This window comes from Buceros rhinoceros, unplaced genomic scaffold (genome assembly GCF_000710305.1).
Source record: "Buceros rhinoceros silvestris isolate BGI_N320 unplaced genomic scaffold, ASM71030v1 scaffold22463, whole genome shotgun sequence".
Lineage (NCBI taxonomy): Eukaryota > Metazoa > Chordata > Aves > Bucerotiformes > Bucerotidae > Buceros > Buceros rhinoceros.
Genome location: NW_010403460.1, coordinates 51,648 through 70,973, shown reverse-complemented (window position 1 = coordinate 70,973; position 19,326 = coordinate 51,648). Strand labels below are relative to the sequence as shown.

The 19,326-nt window shown below is 36.1% G+C and overlaps 1 protein-coding gene across 1 annotated transcript in view; it reads right to left on the bottom strand.

Moving 5' to 3' along the window:
* JAK2 (Janus kinase 2) overlaps window positions 1-19,326 on the bottom strand; it is a 48,199-nt gene that overhangs the window by 13,495 nt on the left and 15,378 nt on the right. The window contains exons 6-17 of the mRNA XM_010133030.1: window positions 18,773-19,094; window positions 16,413-16,532; window positions 12,902-13,059; window positions 11,854-11,965; window positions 10,032-10,218; window positions 8,450-8,577; window positions 7,724-7,858; window positions 6,064-6,151; window positions 3,790-3,917; window positions 2,870-3,008; window positions 1,454-1,605; window positions 251-401 (exon numbers count right to left, since the gene is read on the bottom strand). Coding sequence (XP_010131332.1) covers window positions 251-401; window positions 1,454-1,605; window positions 2,870-3,008; window positions 3,790-3,917; window positions 6,064-6,151; window positions 7,724-7,858; window positions 8,450-8,577; window positions 10,032-10,218; window positions 11,854-11,965; window positions 12,902-13,059; window positions 16,413-16,532; window positions 18,773-19,094 — 1,820 coding nt within the window. The remainder of the gene's footprint in view (window positions 1-250; window positions 402-1,453; window positions 1,606-2,869; window positions 3,009-3,789; window positions 3,918-6,063; window positions 6,152-7,723; window positions 7,859-8,449; window positions 8,578-10,031; window positions 10,219-11,853; window positions 11,966-12,901; window positions 13,060-16,412; window positions 16,533-18,772; window positions 19,095-19,326) is intronic.

The following is a 19,326-nucleotide window of genomic DNA, read 5'->3' as shown; positions in this document are numbered from 1 at the left end:
ATGAAACTAGACATAGGGACAGACATTAATTAAACCAGAAAACTGCTTTGAACAGTAATGCTTTTAATGTGCTCTCTTTTAGAGCAAACTAAAAAGCAGTAACATAGTGTCCTTACTAACTTAATATTTCCTGAGCTGCTTCGGAGAGTGGTTGTGGGTCAACATACCAAAAAGGAAGGCATCATATGAAAATGAACCAAAAGGAATCAGGGTTCTTTCTGTCTAGTGTGTTCTTGTATCACAGACTCACCTGGAGTGAACAAACTGTTCAAGTCACGTATAATTGCTCTAAATGAAGGCCTGAAATCTGGCTCATAATCCATGCAGTTGTTTATAAGGTTTGCTAGTTCTGTCCAGTTGGGGGCAGGAAGCTGGTGCCTATCTTCATAAAACTGTAGTTTCTGGAATTAAATAGATAAAAGTAATTTTTAAATAAGACCATGAAGATTTGCAGAAGCCTTAACATTCTCACCAGAGCAGCCAGAAAAATACAGCTCTCAGCCTAGACTTGTTATCTCACCAAATGTACGTCTGAACAATTTGCATCAAAAGCCAAGGCTGACAATGTTAGCAAGACTGGTATAATTCAAGTAATCAGTTCAGATCCCAGTCAGTTACTGGTGGAAGATAAGAAAATAGAGAAAGATAACAAGAATGATGTTGTCTCCTTTATCGGTAATTTCATAGAACCTGAGCAGGATGGGTCCAGCAGAAAATTCTATCCACCTGTGAGCTCACTGAGCTCCTCCAGTTGTAAAAAGCTTCACAAGTACTGTGAAGGAATGTGGGTTAGTACAGCAGAGGAGGGTAACTTCTGAAATACCTAGATACCTATAAATTAGGTCTAGGTAGACCTAGATTATAGCACCTGAGAAATCAGATCAGGCTTGCTAAGAAGATAACAGTCGCTTTATAAAAATAATAATTCAAATCTTTTTTAGCATAGTAAATTAAAAAGTCCTTCTGCTTACAACAAAGGAAGCAAATATGTAAGAAAAAATATTTTTATGGAATATGTTTCCTCTCCACAACTTGTTCCGAGTTGAGACAAAGCTAACATTTTTGGTTTAGCAAAAATAGTAAATTGTTTGCCACACACAAAGTCTTAAAGTATTTAAGATGTTAAGTTACTAGGATAATGCCAATTAAAATACATGTATACGGTTAGGAACACTTTTTGTAGAGTGATACACTGTTGCAACAAATCAATGTAAACATGAACAAAGTAATACCGGCAATGCCATACTTAGTCTCCATAAAAATCAAAACAACAAAAAAAATACCACCAACAAACCTTAAAACATCACTTGTGCTCATTATTTACTAGTAGAACTGTCTTTTTTCCTACAGTGGGCCACACCACTTCACATGCTGTTTTAGTTACAATAGTCTATGTTTTAGATTAGAAGTGTACACAAAGAACTGTTATGCCTGCAGCTCCGGTAATACTTACTCTTGAAGAATCCAGTGCACTCAGAGGTTTGTCTCCTCCACTGCAGATTTCCCACAAAGTAGTACCAAAACTCCATTTGTCTGTGGCCAGGCTTAATTGTTTGGGATTCTCAACACATTCAGGTGGGACCCATGGTATTCTCTCAAGAAGAACTGTGCAATCACGCAAAGGAAACATCGTGTTTTAAGATGAGTAATAAAACCAGAAAATCCTGTACTGTATTCGATTTAGTAAAATTGACTTTAATATACACAGGCATTTCATTCTGTCATGTGCTTTTAATACCTTTTCAAGTTTTTGTGGCTTCCTAAAAATAAAAAGCTACAGAATATATATATAAATAGTATTTATCAGAGTGAAAAACCTTTGGTTTTACTGCAAAATAAGCCCAACATTATAAAACTGCCTTAACACAATGTCCACATTATATTTTTGCTTTGACTTCTTTATTTCATCCAATGTTACCAAGATTTAGTAGCTACCTCATAGGAACTATGGTGCAGCAAAAGCCGCTATAACAAGAAATTTCATACTATTTGTTCTCTTCGGTTTTTTAAACTTGTGATACTAATTGTAGTAACAAGTTAAACCATGGTACTGTAGTGATGGAGTATTAGAGCTCTTTAAAATGAGACCTTGTAAGATTAAACATAGGCTTCTCATTTAAAAAGGGAGTTTAAACAGTTTATTGGAAAATAATGACGATGTGTTGCTTATAGTCTCTTAGATTCAGTATTGCTTTCAGCATGTATAAAATTACCAACTATAAAGTGTATTCATTTTTCCAAAATTATTAAAAATACTAGCTAAAGAATACTTGTTACTTCAGTTTTATTAGCATAACAATCTTGCACACACTTTTGATTTCTTTTCCTTTAATTAATTTTGCTATTTCTAAAGCATTAGACCAGTTTCAATGGCAGATGATAATCTAGTATTTTTAGCATCATCAAGTGGTATCATCAAGAAATGTACTGAAGATGATTTTCCACTGCCAGGCAGCATTTTCACAAGTGCATTTACTTTCAGCTCTGAAAGCTTCTCCAAGCTATAAAGTACAACTGTTTAGTCTTGATCAATAATAGGGTAGTAAGTCCAGCAGCTACCTATGGATGCAATGGACTTACTCACGGTACATTATAGCATACTAATAGTACTACCAGTGTAAACACAGTTAGAAATGAGAAGAGCAGGAAAGAAACCCCCACACACAATGAAGAATCGTGACTTTATGTCCTGTAGCTATTCGATCATAAAGAAGATACACTGAAAACTCCTGACTGGGACTGCAGAGATAACTTTAAAATGACAGACGGATGAAGGAATTTACTTAGACGGCAGTCAGAAAAAAAGCCAAACAACCCAAACCTATTTTTCAAGTCAGAAGCATTAAAGAAACCTAACACAAAGACTTACTATCTCTTGGCAAAACTGTAATACTGATGCCAGGATCACTTAGTTTTATAAATGGAAGGTTTCCAGACTTCCTGTCTTCCTCTCTGATAAGCAAGATGTTTTTTGCACAGACATTGCCATGAACAAGGCCTTTATCCTCCTGTAAACAGAAATGCATCTTTTACATACTGACAAAACAATCTAATGGTTGAAGAGGTATTTAAAAACCAATACTTTATAGCAGGAGGGAAACAACAACAAAGAAAATAATGATCACAGATTAAGTCGATCAGACCTCAGATGTTTCATGAGTTCCTCTCAAAGTTACAGCTTCTAGCCAATTTTCATTCAATTATCTACCTAAAGTTTCAAGTCTAAAACTATTTGATGTTTGTTAATTCAGAAGAATATTGATCCATCAGTATGATCCATTTAAAATTATTATAAGAACATTTAAACTCTATTATAGGGAAGATTCATGTAATCACGTATCGTGTCTCAAACAATGGCCTTTATGTTGAATTAAACAAACTATAAGGTTGGGACCTAATCCACAAGAAGAATGTACTAGCAGTTTGAGCTGCACAATGTTTTCCCTTCTCAGTGGTTAACTACTAGCACTACCACAAAATAGTTTATGTTCAGCATCATGAGCTGAGGACAGACTGATTTCTGGGGTGGGGAGAAGAATTTTTACTGGAAATGTGTTTTTATTTCACACTAAAACATAAAACATCAAAAAAAGAATGGGAAATTTAATTACACATTGTGCAAGATAAAAAGGTCTGTCCTTGGCTGTCCACTATCTGGTATATGCCCAGCTTATTTTCAAATATCCTCCAGAGTTTCAACAAGTAGGGTAAGAGCTAAGCCATTCTACTTGTACTAGCCTGAAGCACTTGAATTCAGCCATTAACAAAACTGAAAAAGAAACTACTTACCAGAAAATGCATGGCTAATGCCAGTTGTTTGGCTACTTCCAGCTTCCACAAGATATTGATAACATTTTTGTTCTTTTTCAAATATGTGTCCAAGGATCCAAATTTTACATATTCTTGTACAAGGATGTCTGGTTTAAAATAGTAAAAAAAGTAACGATTAAACTCAACAACAAATCATGGAATTTCAAGACAGATTCATTACTCCAGAAATATCCATCACTTCCTTTGATACCTTACTATACTATAGTAAGATACTATAAATTTGAAGCTATATGACATCTGAGAATTGCCACAAATATTCTATATTCTTTATACTTCTTTGGGGGTGAAAGTTTGCCTAATTTCTCCTCAAATGCAGGTTCTCAATTTAGTAGGGGTTTTTTGTTTGGGTTTGGTTTTCGTGGTTGGTTTTTTTTGGGTTTTTTTTTTTGTTTTTTAACACAATACATTTCCACTTCAACAAATCCAGTGAGCACCCTTCTACCCTCACACAAAAGGCACAATAAATAATGTAATTTCTGACAGAGAATAATAGTACAATACTAGCAATGTAGTGAGTCGAATAACATTCAAGTCATTCACTTCATAGCTGTTTACAACCTCTATTCTTAGTGAAAAATATGATCTTTTGCTGGCAAAACATGCTCTTCTTGAAAACAGACTAATACTTGCAATAAAAAAAAATTTCTGTATACACATAACATATGCCTTCATGCAGTCACCCAGCAAATAACCCAACAATCAAGACCCATTTCATTGTACTGCACAGTCTTCACCAGTTTCAATACAACAATTTCAAACGGCATGATTGAACTCTTGCCTGCAGCTGCAAGATGCTCATATTGCAGTGTTTCTCATTTATTCTCTAAAGACACTGAAAACTACTGGTGTCATATCTGATTTTAACAAAGTGACTTTTATAAAAAATGCATTTTCCAGACAACACACTTTTTACAATTATGTGAAGCAGTTTTCATAAAATCGGTACATCAAGTGTGTAACCTACAGAACAGTTTCTCTTTTTTCTTAGCAACTGCCTCTTACTAAACTGTAATAAGTCTTTTGCCTTCAGAGATAGAACTGTCTATAGAAGGCAACTGTGATCTAAAGCATACACGTCTTTATTTTTTGGGGGGGAATGGGGTTAATTATACACTTGATCTATCTGAAATTTGTTATATAGTCCCCATGCATGGTAAAATGCATAAACTAGAAAAAACATTCATGGACATTTTGCAAAGAAGTTCTTGGCCAAACATGGTACTGTACCTTTTCCAGCCTCCTAACAGAAGCAAATCGTGATACAGAATCCATCCTCCCTTTTGCAAATTCCTTCTCTTAACGCAGGCAACTGTCTACACCAATATGCTTATACAGTTATTCTAAAATGCTTCCTTTTGTTACAAATTACTAATCACAGAAACGAACCCCAACTGTTTTAGGGCGAACTGCCATTTCTGACCAAAGACTGAATGAAGAGGAAAAACTGCCAAAGGGAGACTGAGCAGCACATATTTGAAGATAGCACACAAAAGCATATAATAACCATCCAGAATTAAGATTTCATTACAAGATGTTATAAAGGTACTTCAGGTGTTCTTAAAAAACCCTTACAAATACATAGTCACAACCCAGTAAGCTAAACAGAAATCACACTTCCGTACTTCTTCTGTACACTACTTCTCTACTCCTGTAGGCAATGCAAAGATTTTACCTTTGTTAAGATTTTGCAGTATTTTTGTTGAACGGGACCTCACATTTTCAGAATGGGATCTTGGAACAAAACTTCCCAAAGCTGTATTTGCGCTCACAAAGTCAGAACATGGGTGGGAAAGGCTGGCAGTTTCTATGTTTCTAATCACAGTAAACAAAGATATTTCTTCGGTAGCCAAGCACTTCCCCTTCTAGATAACCACAGTTAATACAATATAGGGGTACAATTTTTCTAAAAAAAAAAACTGTTTCAGAAGTTCAGCAAGACTTCCCAAAAGTTATATTTTCAGATAGAACAGACGTGACTGAGTCATTTACAGAGGTTACTCTTCACACTGCCTGTATAGACACAATGTTTCCATTTTCTTTGTTATCACTGTATAAACTAGTTCTCAGACACCAAGACTAATAGTACTATACTGTGAACATGTATTGGGTGTCCAGCTGGTGTGACAGGCTGTTTTACTGTGGTTTTTATCCCTGCTTTTACCCAGAACCAACAGCAAACTCTAATGAGAGCTGTATAAAATTAGTACAAAAAGGTAATTCGTTCCTACTTACTCTCCTCTCCACATACGCAGACTCCATAATTTAACACCAAGTGTTTGTAAGAAAGCTGGCTCATCATACTGGCTGCCTCAAAGAAGGACTTTAAGGAAGAAAAAGAATGAGAGAGAATAAATATCAGTGAAAACAAAATCCCAAAACATAACACGATTTCTACAAAATTTATTAAAACCATGTGCATTTTTTAAAACACTTCAACTTCCACCTCATTGTAAAGACCCTCTGTAACGTATTCTACATCGTTTGTGGTTGTTTAAGGTTTGGTGCTTTTTTTAAAATGACTGATAATCCACATTCCAGAGAGGTTAGCAATCTCTCTTTCTGCAGGCAAGCATATCGCAACATTCAAAAAAGAATCTCTTCTTCCATATCAATTAACTAAATAAATCACAGAGACATTCATGACACATTATTCAGTTTCCAATTTATTCTTTCATAATGCACTATTCAGTTTCCCATTTATTTCTTCACAGCACATTATTAAAAGACAAGTAGTATTATATCACTCATCCACTCCTGTGAGACCTTACCTAACCTTGTCAGGAAGGTTTCAAATGCTTTTATTTAGTCATTATTTCATTCTCTTCAGCAGCATCTCCAACTACACTTGCCTGTGTATTTATTATTCACCCCACAAAACAAGGTTGAAATTTGCATATTTTCCTTCAGGTGACCATACTTGTATTTCTGTACTCCTAGTCTTTTTAACAATTGATTTTCCCTTAACTTTAGAATGTAAGTATATTACCCAGCTTATTGAAATCAAAACATGAGTTATAGTTTCTTTATTGTTTTCAGTTGTCCAAACGGTATACCTACACAGCTTATGAATATTAGCTATCTGAAATATCTCTTCCTTTTTTGCTTACATTTTCAAATAGATTTGTCTTAAGTAACTGAAAAGTTCAGTAAAAAATGGACTGGTTCTCTTGGCTTGCTGTAAATACATCTACATTAATTAGGAATTTGATAGAACTGTGTAATCACAGTAAATAATAAACAGCCATATAAAGTTATATTAACATATTAAACATCTACCACATCTTGTTAAAGTCTTTAAATTCTCACGTACACAAATCTTGGGCTCAATTACATTACAGTGGATTAGTTAGTGAACAAAGGCATTTCAGGTTTCCTCACAGATTCACTCAAGCAGTGGAAAGTCTAAGTGAAGACAGATGATTCTACATGTGGCAGGTGTTTCTCACACATAGATACTTCTGGTTTTTTGACTTGATATTAAATGTTGATTTTACTGGAGAATCCCTATGACTCCAAAGCACTTAAGAGAGTCTACCAAAACAATCTTCCATAGACATTGGTCCCTTATCTGCACATACATAATATATTTACCGGTAAAGGTAATTCTGTGGCCAAACCACCTCTCCAGTGGTACTCGTATCATACAAAGAAACTGTTCTCTAGCTTTGAGTGTGTAGCTCTGAATTTTCCGACAAATGGTGGGGAGAGGGGAAATAAAGTACATAGGTATACTTCCCAAAGCCAGTCTCAAATTCATCTCCGCCATGTCACAAGGCCAAGAAGGACCTTGGTTCAACACACAACCCTCTACCGTATAACAAATACTTGCTTATTTTAAGATCTTAATGCTCAACATTGCATGGAAAAACATTATATAGCAACCAACACCAACCTCAGAGTAGTTTCTATGCACTTTATCCAGCACCTTTAAAAGAACTTCAGTTTGATGGAGCTGTCCATAGTCTCCCACTTCTTTCCTTATACCTTTGAAAATCTTGGTAAATGTCCCTTGTCCAAGACTCTCCTCCTAAAAAGGCAGGAAGGATACAGATGGGGGAAAAAAATCAGAAATGTCTACCTGTTTTGCAAAAGCTCTCTTAAACAACCACCACGTAATTTTCTTTAATTTTTTTCCTTAAAATTAAAATTTAATTTTCTTAAAATTAATTTTTTTCCTTAAAATTCAAAAATCTTTACAGCTAACACACCTCTAGAGTCAGACTAAGGGAACAAGGAAGTAACTGTATCGGAAACAGCTTAAAGCTTTGCTTAGTTTTTTATTGACTCCTCAAGGATCTCAGAAGATAATTTGCTGCAAGAACCAGAGAGGAAGGACTGCTGTTAAAGATGTATTTAGACACCCCTATAAGTAAAGAAAACAGCTGCTATTGCAGCCAAAAGGACACTAGTTATTAAAAAAAAAAAAAACAAAACACCATTAGTTGTATTAATGGAAATTTTTTAAAAATACCTTTTCTCTCACAACTCTAGCTAAGGAAAGATTACAGCAAAATCTCCCAGCAGGGATAAGGCTTTTCTAAATATATACCGAGTTTTTAAAAACTTAGCGTGTATTAAACCAACCATCTGCAGTGGAAGAAGCATCTAGTGGACTTACGAATATCAAGTCCTCATTCCGGATTTTGTGAAAGACCATCTGGTTGACGTTATTGTGCCTCTGCAGTGTAGGTGATGAAGGCACATCAGAAACACTATTGCTTCTACAGACTAGGAGATTGGATTTATCTGGGAAAAGAAAGAGGGTGCGGAAACGATAAACAAAGTAAATCTGTAGAATATAAAACTTAAACAATGTAATTTCAGAGGGATTATTAATGAGAAGCTGTTAATCCAGCAAAAAGAAGGTATCACACTGAGATGAGTTTATTCAAAAAGCCACACAGTACTTCATTAAACAAATTCAAAGTGTGATTTTTTCTAATCATCAAAGACATTTAGGTTCACTCAGCTATTTTAAGTTTCTTAAGTGCTCCTACTTTTGACAAACATTCTGAAAAATATTCCTGCCTTCTTTCACATTTTAACTTCTGTTGTATATTCAGTAACAATCAGGGATAGCAAAAGGGAATGTAAGTCACTTTCTTGTTTTATATTATGAACTTATTCTGTTAAAGATGTGCCTATCTTTCCGATACTTCTTTAAAGCTTTTACACATTTTTCCCTGCCAGCACTTGGGTAAACATAAGGCAATGAGGATCACTAGCGTAATTATTCTTCAAGTGATTTTTAGAAAAAAGTCTCCACAAAGCAGAGCCAGTCTTTTAGTCAAACTAAGGCTGACAGGTACATATTTGGGGGTATATGTGTGCATGCATGCATGATTCCATTTATTCAAAAATTTATAATTCTGATGCATACACGTTTGATTTTGATGGAAATAAGGTTACAAAATTGTTCTCTGTGATGTGCATACGTATTTACTTGTTGAATCTTTTCTAAGCTTTTGAATCCATTTGGCTAATTTCAATCAAATATGAGAATGACATCAAACAGTCTGCTCTCTCAAGTTTTTCTTTAAATAGGGACTTGGATAGAGAAAAAGACTAACTCGGACAAAGACAAATATTAACTGTAAGTAATACTACTTCTAACAATCAAAAAGGTCAGACTATCAAAATTCATTAAGGAGAAAGATACTATGAATATCAAAGCTACGCTAAAATCTTTAATGTAACTTCAAGAAAAATACACTTCTCAGGCAGGAGCTCTATTCTACATATATTTTCCAGTGTGAAAAAGAAGCTCAAATCACACTGCAGCCTTTGCGTAATTCAGCTAGGATGTCAACAATGAAAGAAATTCACTGCATTCACATGCTTATGGAACTACTCTCAGTGAGAAATTGTACCTTTAGGAGCTTGTTCCTTCTCAAGACATGAAAACACTTGACTGAAGAAGAAATGTTGCTACACACAATCCAATGCAATTAAGAAACCAGCTTGGCTTCTAATCATGAAACTGGCTACCATGATTCTTTCTGGAAGGTCACTTTAAAACAAACTAAAATTTGGCAGACACTGAAAACTATGACTAAGATAAACAAAAAGGCCAGTGAAATTTAAAAAAAACCCCACAAACATATATCTACCTACCTGAAAGCCTTTTAAAGTTAATTTATTTTTAAACCTTTAATCTAAAAGTCAGAAACTATTCTGCTTAGCAATAAACTTTCTCTTACCTTTTGGTTTTGGAGGACAGCATTTGATGAACTGAAAAATTATGCTGTCTGAACGGACAGTTTCTGTCTGGTAACAGGTCAACAGATCCTTAAGATTACCAAAACTTCTCTTGGTCCCACTAAGATTATATTCTCCATTCTCATTCTTTGTAATCAAGCAGTGCTTATACTCAGTGGCATTGTCACGCTGCAGAGATTTGTTCCATTAAAAATAAAATTGATCAATATTTAGTATTTGAAAGCTTATTTAAATGTACATAACTCTATTAAAGAATGCTTCAGCAAAATATCACCATAATTTGTTATTTTGTCCTCACTGTGTAATATTGATTCTGAGAAAATATGACTCTACTCCCATCACTGGAATTAGCATGTTGTTACTAAGAAAAATGTTATGAAATCTGCAAAGATGGAGCTGAGAAAACAGATAATAGATGATTCTAGGAAAAATCCTTCAGAGCTAGTAATAAGAGCTTCTTCACCCGTACCTGAGGTAATATCAAGACAAAATTTTTTTGAGGTAATAGCACAAATGCTCATGTACAATGTTCTTTCGGCAAGCTTTTAGAGATCTCAGCAGTATTTCTCTGTTTCTGTCATCTACAGTTCTATTCTCAGCAATTAGTTCTAGCACAGATTTTCAGTATGCACCGAATTATTTTTACAATGAGTCTTGAAAAGATCTCATCAACCATTTTTAAAATAGGGCTTTCATGTCCTTCACATCAACACTGCTGAAAGTGTTTCAACAAATTCTGAATCTCAAAAGCCTTCTAATGGCTTGCCCAAAAACTCAGAACAAGGGAAAAAAAATGTGGCTAGTTCACTTAATGGCAGGCTTAACTCACAAGCTTGACTAAGACTGTGACTCTCTAAGCTGCTCACGGACTGATCTCTTAGTCTAAAAAATTCCTTATCACACATACGTCACTGACTGAATGTAAAATTTTTCTAAAGCTGATCTTAAAATGGCTTCATACATCAACATTGTTTTGTCATGTACATGTCTCTGACAGTATTTAGGAAACTTGCTAGCTTGCTGCAAACCAGCAAGAAAATCCATGTATTACTTTCCCTAGTTAAAACCCCAAAGGTGGCTCTGTCAATTTAATTGACAATTTAATTGATAAGAAGCCCATCCTTAGAACAAGATGATACAATTATGTAACAGCAACATTAAAGTACTATATTATCCCTAACAGCAATCTCACAGAGGATAGGTACAGCTGGTTCTTGAGCTGCATGAGCACTGCAAGCAATTCAAGGTTGGCTCCCACCCTAGCTAACATCAGATATCCAGCAGAAGATGTGTTGACCTAACAGCTGCCCAGCACTGCAGACGGAGACAGGACCTAAACCCAGAAGAACCTGTGAAAGAGATACTCTCAGATAACCAAGGGCTGTATACTCAGACTAAATAACCCCCATTCAGGTGCAAGAAAGGGGGAGCAGGTGGGCAGAAATCCGAGGAAGAAAAATCCAACTAAAAAACCCCAAACCTTAAAAAAAAAAAGAAAAAAGCCCAACAAAACAAGCTATCACCCCAAAATTTGAGTCCCAAAAGCCATGTTACCATCCCCAGAACTCTTATGCTCTCTTCCCTCCACAGGTTATCTTCTCCTAGGCATATGGTATGTGTCATTAGCAATTCTTTACCCCACAAGACCCTGAAAGTTGGCCAATCTGACAGAGGTAGCTATAGAATATACTCATCAGACAAACATTCTGAAATGAAAATTCAGAATCATTTCCTGAATATCCAAGGCTCATTATTACAGCACAATAGAGATTACACAGGTATGCTCTAAGGCAGAATACAAACCTCTATAGCAAAGGTGAGGAAGTATTTTTTAAAATCTTTAGGACTGCACCGAAGAACGTAGAAACCAGTCTGATTACCCGCTTTCTTCAGTTTACTGATAGCAAAGTCCATGCTATAGTAAAAAGAAAATGTTTAATATTGTATAATTTCAAAACCCAGGAACATCAGAGACTGGCCAAGGAGCGCTATTATCAGACACCTAATACAACAATTCAAACCTTACATTTTTTTACAGGTCCCTTTAAGTTAATCTTTTTGTCCCTTTATTTTCCAATATTTGTGGTGGCTTCTTATGTAAAGAGCAGTGTGTTAAAAATTCTTCATACTGAAAATACCACAATTACTTATTTGATGATAAACCTTACAGCCTAAAAAGTATATTCCTCTAGGATTACGATATGTCTTTCAACATCCCTTACGGAACAAGCTTCAATAAAACTACCTAGTAAATAAACTAAAATTAGCAAAATATTCGTGTGAGTGGAAAAGGTAGTTTTAGCTTGGGAAAGAGCTAACAAGAAAGAGAAGTTGAAATAAAACATCATTTGTTATTACAAGATCCAATTTCCCGTTAAACAGCCTTGCTAAATGACTGTTTCTGACCATCTCAGGGAACAGCTTAGGAAGGTCTAGACTCATTGCATATGCTTTTACAGCTTCTACTGTATATTATCCAACTCAAGATAACATAACTGCTAGAGGCTGCAGTGAAAACATGAGATTCTCTATGATACTGTATGTTGCTGCCATAGTAGTAACCATTATTCTATAAAAATCAGCCTCATGACTCTCCTGCCTGTCTTGCTTGAAGAAAAATAGGTTTTTACGGGAAGAAAATTAAAACCAGAATTTTTCAATTTAATTTTTGTAATACATCACGAAACCACTGAGTATTGCCAAATGAAAAATAAGAGGAAAAATGTAAAGCCTTTTACATTATTTTATGTAATAAATACACATTTCAAGATGTCCATCATGTTTCACAGTCAATTAAAGTTCATCTTTCAAATATAATATCACCTTATTATATTGCTAAAAGATTGCTTACAAAATTGGTCCATGGCAGTTGCTTTGGATGTTTTCAAGGACTGATGGTGGTGCTACTTCTTTACAGAGATAATGGTGGGCATCCGCAGTTAATCTGTAATATCCATCAATTAAGGATACAAAGGAGAGAGCTTCTCTTAGTGACAGAAATTCAGCTTCCTGTTAAATTGCCGGGGTCGGGGAAGGAGGGAAGTGGAAAGAGAGAAAGAATGAATTTCAATTTTTAATAGGCAACACAAAATTCGTAGATATCATATTGGTATAAAAGATATAAATTACACACACATTAAAGATATCCCAATTGTTTTCAAGTACTATAGTTTGTATAAGTACTAAGTTTGTATAGTTCTACATTCCTGGTGCCACCTAAAATTTGTCAGCAAATTAAACCCAAACCAAATCCGGCATAAAAACACTCCCTTGCTCTAAATATATGAAACAGCACAGGAATGCTGACAAGACAGACCATTTGAAAGAGAAAAACTGAGTAGATACAACTCAACATGGCAGACACCTACTATACTAGCAACTCAGTGTCACTTTTTTCCTAAAGGAAGGCCTTCACTTCTCTGTGCTTTATGGGGCTGTATCAAAGAAAAATCTCTAGAAAAGGAGCAGCCCGAAAATTTAACTAGTAGTCAGCATAAACTGGCATCCTGAGCTGGATCATAGATAGAGGTTGACCTTTAACTACTATGAAGAGAGGTGAAATGAATGGAAGTGGGGAGCAGAATAATGAGATCAAAGGAAAACATATGGGTATGGACAAGATCTATACAGAATACACTGAACAGGTAAGACCAGGGCAAAATTAAACCCATCTGTAACAGCGCATGTCTTACTTCCAATAAAAGCAAGTGAAGTCTATTTTTCTGTAATTATCTGTATTTGCTCAATATTTTGAGAGTTGTATCACAGCATTAAAGGCTATCTTTACTTCAACAAGAAAAGTGCTTCTCTATCATCTACAGAGTCACACCAGATTTCATTCAGTAGCCCAAGAGAACAGGCTTTAGTACACACTGCACAAGTTTCCCCATGACACTGGGGACACACTTAGTGGCTAAACATAATTCCTTGGCAAGTTCTTTGCTAGACAGCAATAAAAAAGCTGTTTCTTTTGATCTCTTTGATTCTGTGCCAAGGACTTGTTTGGAGTCTTCAAACTCCTTTTTATAAGAGGACCTGGAAACAACTATGTTTACAGTTGTTTTAACATGATCAGAAAACCCACACAAACAAACATGCCTAGAAATTCAGCCATTTTAATCAACCCATGTATCCTAAAACTATGTAAAGTACATTTCTATCATGGCTGTGAAACAGGTTAAACAAAATCACAAACTCTAACTTACACATCAGCTAATTCTGGTGTGTAAGGTATCCACACATAAATTATAAACGAAACAGCAGCTACTGCACTTCTTCCTACTCTGCCTTACTCTTCAGCAGCTGTTTTAGATGAGCCCTTAGAAAGCCACTTTTACCTCAGAAGTGTACACAGTCAAGCATCTAACTACTGCTATTGAGAATTTTTATAGAGAATTTTAATGGCTGAAGATTGAGGAAGCCTCCTCCAAATATCTGAAATATTATTATGCTCTCAGCATCACAGATGCACATCAGATATTCCAGCTACTCTTATGTTTCAACAAAAAGCCCTGAAAAGGTTTTGAACTAATTAACACAGGGAATGAATGTGAATCACAATTCTACTAAAAATTATAGTAAACCATATGCCTTTAAAAAAAAAAACCTTCAGAGAGTCCATAAAGCTAGTTAATGCTTATGGAAATATTTCGGGATTTTAAAAAATTATTTTCGCAGAAAAGTAGTACATAAGCTGTACACAGCTTTTTCACATACACACAGAGAAGGACGCTCTGTAGTCACACAAACACCTGAGTTGGGGAGCCCACAGATTAGTCATGGAGACAAAGGAAGGAACAACTTGTACTGAGTTTCCATGGCAAGGCTTTGGTAGCAGGGGTCCTACAGGGATCGATTCTGTGACAAGCTACTAGAAGCTTCCCGTATGTCCAATAGGCCCAATGCCAGCCAGCTCCAAGATGGAGCCACCATCGGCCAAGGCTGAGACAGCCAGTGATGGTTGCAGCGCCTCTGTGATAACATGTTTATGAAGGGGATAGTAGTACTGCAGTGGAAGAGAGGAAGGAAAATATGTGAGAGAAACTATAGACACCAAGTTCAGTGATGAAGGAGGGGGAGAAGATTCTCCCAGCACCACGGGCAGAGACTACGCTGTAGCTCATGGTGAAGACAAAGAGCAGGCTGTGCCCCTGCAGCCCATGGAGATCTATGGTGGAGCAGATATCCACCTGCAGCCTGTGGGGGACCCCATGTCAGAGCAGGCAGATGTGGCCAAAGGAGGCTGTGACCCCACGGCACTGGAGCAGGCTCTTGGCAGGACCTGTGACCCACTTGGGTCATGCATGGGTAATGCTGGAGTAGTTCATGAAGAGCTGCAGCCCATGGGAACGACCCACATTGGACAAGCTCATGGAGCACTGTTTCCTACAGGACGGACTCCATGCTGGAGCAAGGAAGGAGTGTGAGCTGGAAGGGAAAATCAGAGACAATGTGTGATGAACTGACTGCAACCCTAATTCCCCATTCCCCTCTGCCACTGAGGTGGGGAGGAGGTAGAGGAACTCAGGAGTGAAGTTGACCTGAGGAAGAAAGTGGAGGCAGAAGAAAGTTTAAGATTTGGTTTTAATTCTCATTACCCTATTCTGATTTGATTAGCAACAAATTAAATTAATTGCCCTGAATTGAGGCTTTTTTGCTTGTCACAGTAATTGGTGAATGATCTCTGCCTGTCCTTATCTCAACCCATGAGACTTCCGTGGTACATTTCGCCCTTTGTCCGCTTGAGGAAGTAATGGAGTGCTTTGGTGGGCCCCTGGCACCAGAGAAGGTTAACCACCACACAATCATGTGACAGTTATACCTGCTGGAAAGCCTGACTTAATGGCAACGCTGGAGTTCAAACTGAAACAACTTAACTGTTTACATTCAGGTACAGAATTCTTAAGATCTTCTTTAAAGATCTTTAAAAAACAAAACCAATGACATTAGTTTTGTCCTAATACTGATTTTCTGCGTGTCTTCATTCCTTCAGAGCATTTTGAAGCCTTTTTCAACCTGTTGGTCACTGGGAAGCAGCTTACCATGACAGCACGGCAACAGTGTGCTTGATAGCTAAAACCACAGACTCAGGTTTAAGATTCCAATAAAGAAAAGAAGCAACCCATGTATCAGAAATTACCTTCAGCTACAGTCGTCTGTTTCTATTTCAGTCTATGCACAGAGCTCTGAATGCAAAAGACCTTTGGTGTTATTACACCATTTATACTGCTGAAATGCATTTAGTTTTACCTCATGCTTAATTAACCTGGTAATTCATTATAAAATACTACAAATACCACAGCATTCACGCAGTCTGCTCAAAGCAACATCTATTTGAAAAACAGCAAGAAAAGTAAACAGACCAGATTCTTGCTGTCTTGTTTATGAATGGTGACAATTCTTCTCTCACTGGAGCCTTCTTGGCTTGCTTGTTTAATGCTGATATCAATGATATCAGGAAAATCGCAATATGTTTGTAAATCCTGCAATAAATATTGGTTATATGTCAGTAATAACACAAATAGCAACTAAAAAAACCACACCTATTTTCAGCATTAAAATTTCTACAACTACGAACTTGTAAGCTGGCAACAAAAAGGATCATAAAGCATTAAATATGGCATTACAAATAAAGAAAGGAGTTTTCTGTTTAGGGGACTATCACTAGAGGCATCGATTCAAAAACGCCTAAAGATCCAGGAACCATCAGTAAAAATATATACAAATGGGATGTGTTGTGGGGTTTTTTTACTGTAGATATTTCTTTGTGCTGTAGTATTGTAGTATTAACTACAGGATTTACAATCCAAAATGTCACGTCTTCGTTCAGAGTCATACAAGCTGCAAGATCTGCTACCAAAGAGATGTAGGTAGTATGACTGAAGAAAGTGTCTAAGAGAATGTTCTCCCATCAGCCACGTTCATCGCTGATTAGGTAACATGAAGCACCAATCCTGATTACATGGGAAATCCAAGACACTTCTGCTTTGATAGCAAGTTCAGGTATTTTTTGATACTACGTTATTCTGTACCACCTCCTTCAATCTTTCACAAGCCAAATTACACTGCCACAAATTATACTTCATTTTGTTTTCAGTAGAACTTCAGATGCTAAGTAACATCTTTAAATATAGGTAGATTTATCTACCTAAAATTATTCTTCCAAAGCAAGTAAGATTTTACTCAAGTCAGTATACCCAATTTACACAGCTGCAAGCATGTCCTATTACATAATCAGGTGTAACAGTCGAGGATGTAAGACTCAGTGGGTATCAGCTAGAATAAACAAGCTCAAATGCATCGAAGTCCCTGATTCTCTATGTCTTCATCTTGTTGGAAATGTGAACTGACAAAACAAATTTCTTCACCATCTACCCCACATATGTCATTTTTGCCTTCAAAAAAATAAAAAAGTTGTTTCAGTTCAGTATCTTAATAAAGACTCATCAGTGTAGTTTGCTGAAACAAGTTATGATCACATTTACAAGCAGCCTAATTCAAAGTTTTCAAAAGCAATTTTATAAACAGCTTCCTCACCAGTAAAAGTATATGCACCCTACATCACATCCTGTCAATACATGGGATGATACCACTATTAATTATGAAAAAATAATTTCACAAACTCTATATGAAATACAGAAATATGATCACTTTAAACACTACTCTTACTAAAGGCTTAGTTGCCAGGCTCAAACAGCGTAGTATGAATAAATGTTGTAATCCTTGCACTTACGAATGTTGCATTTACAGGCAACTTAGGAAAGGCATAGGGCTGACACATAATGATGTGAATGAGGTAAGAACCTTTTGTCAACCCACAAATATTCTCAGACACTTCCATCACACTTAAAAAAATCTGTGCATGTAATCCGACTTTTTTTTTTTTAAGTATCATAAAAACACCTAACATTTTTACAAATTATTATAGCACACTGTAAAAATACAGCTTTTTGTCGTTTGGTCTTGACTACTATATATTATGCATCAAAACTACCAAACTAATGGATGTAATTATTTTGGAAAGTTGACAAAAGCTGAAAGCTCCATTTTGGCTTACACTTTCCTACGCTCCCGATGTCAAGTGCTATGCGTTTGTATCAGATTCTGGTAAATTTGACAAAATTAATAGTCATGCTGGGAAATCACACACAAAGAAATAACACTGATAAATAAAAATGTAACAGCACACGATTACTAGAACTCATTAGGACCAATTAGCATCTAATTCCTGAACAAAGAGTAGAGGGACTCCAGAGTCACGAAAACATTACTTTGCTAGCTCAGACACTTGTAGGAGGCTAATTGCAGCAGGAAAGAGGTACGGGGAAATTTACCTGTTTTTTGGAGTCCTTGAAACCCTGCTTTCAAAGAGAATTTGAGGAATTAATGTATTTTACCCATACCTGGAGGCAGGATCATTACTTTCCACATTTATTTTTTTATAGTAATGAAGGTCCAGCACTGAATTTTTAATTTGCCAAGCATAGAAGTAGTACATGTTCAAGCCCTGACTTTCTTCTAATGCTTCAGTAAAAAACTGATTTTAAAATCCTGTACTGTTTAATTCAATACAATTCCATGAGCCTCAACCATATGGAAATTGTGTCATCACTGTGAACGAAAATTCACGTACCAAATTTACCTGGGATAAATCAGAACTTCTAATATAAGCTAATCACTCTGTTACATGACAAATAATAATAATTAAAAAAAAAGAATTTACCTGCTCTGCCAGTGCCTCACAGTTTTTAAGTTTTCCTCTCGAGCACTGAATTCCGCCATTTCCAGTTATTACAATGGTTGCAAAACTTTCCTCTCCAGAAGGATCTCCACCAGGTTCTTTTACTTCAAAAACCTCTGAATAGAAGGCAGACTGAAGGGTTTCCAGATTTATAAGATACTTAAGTTTCAAGTTTCTGGCAGTAGCTTTGCATTGGCCAAACTGTTGTATAAATTTGCGGAACCTGTACCTTATTCTTTTTCGCGTCAAAATGTGGTAGTCTTGAATTTTTGCTCGCACACATTTAGGCAAAAACATTTTGTAGCTGTGAAAACACAACAAGCAGAAGACTAGTAATTTTATCCATTCAATTCAGCAAAGTTAATTAATTTTGTGCTAAACAAGTCAACATGACAGTATCTTTTCCTCTAAATGCATCCGCAATTTTTAAATTGCAGGATAGTAAGGACCCTTTCTTCAATCTGTGGCATGTTTTTTCAAACACAGCCCTGTCTCTTCTTCCATTTTATACTTTTCCCCCTCACTCAGTTTGAATA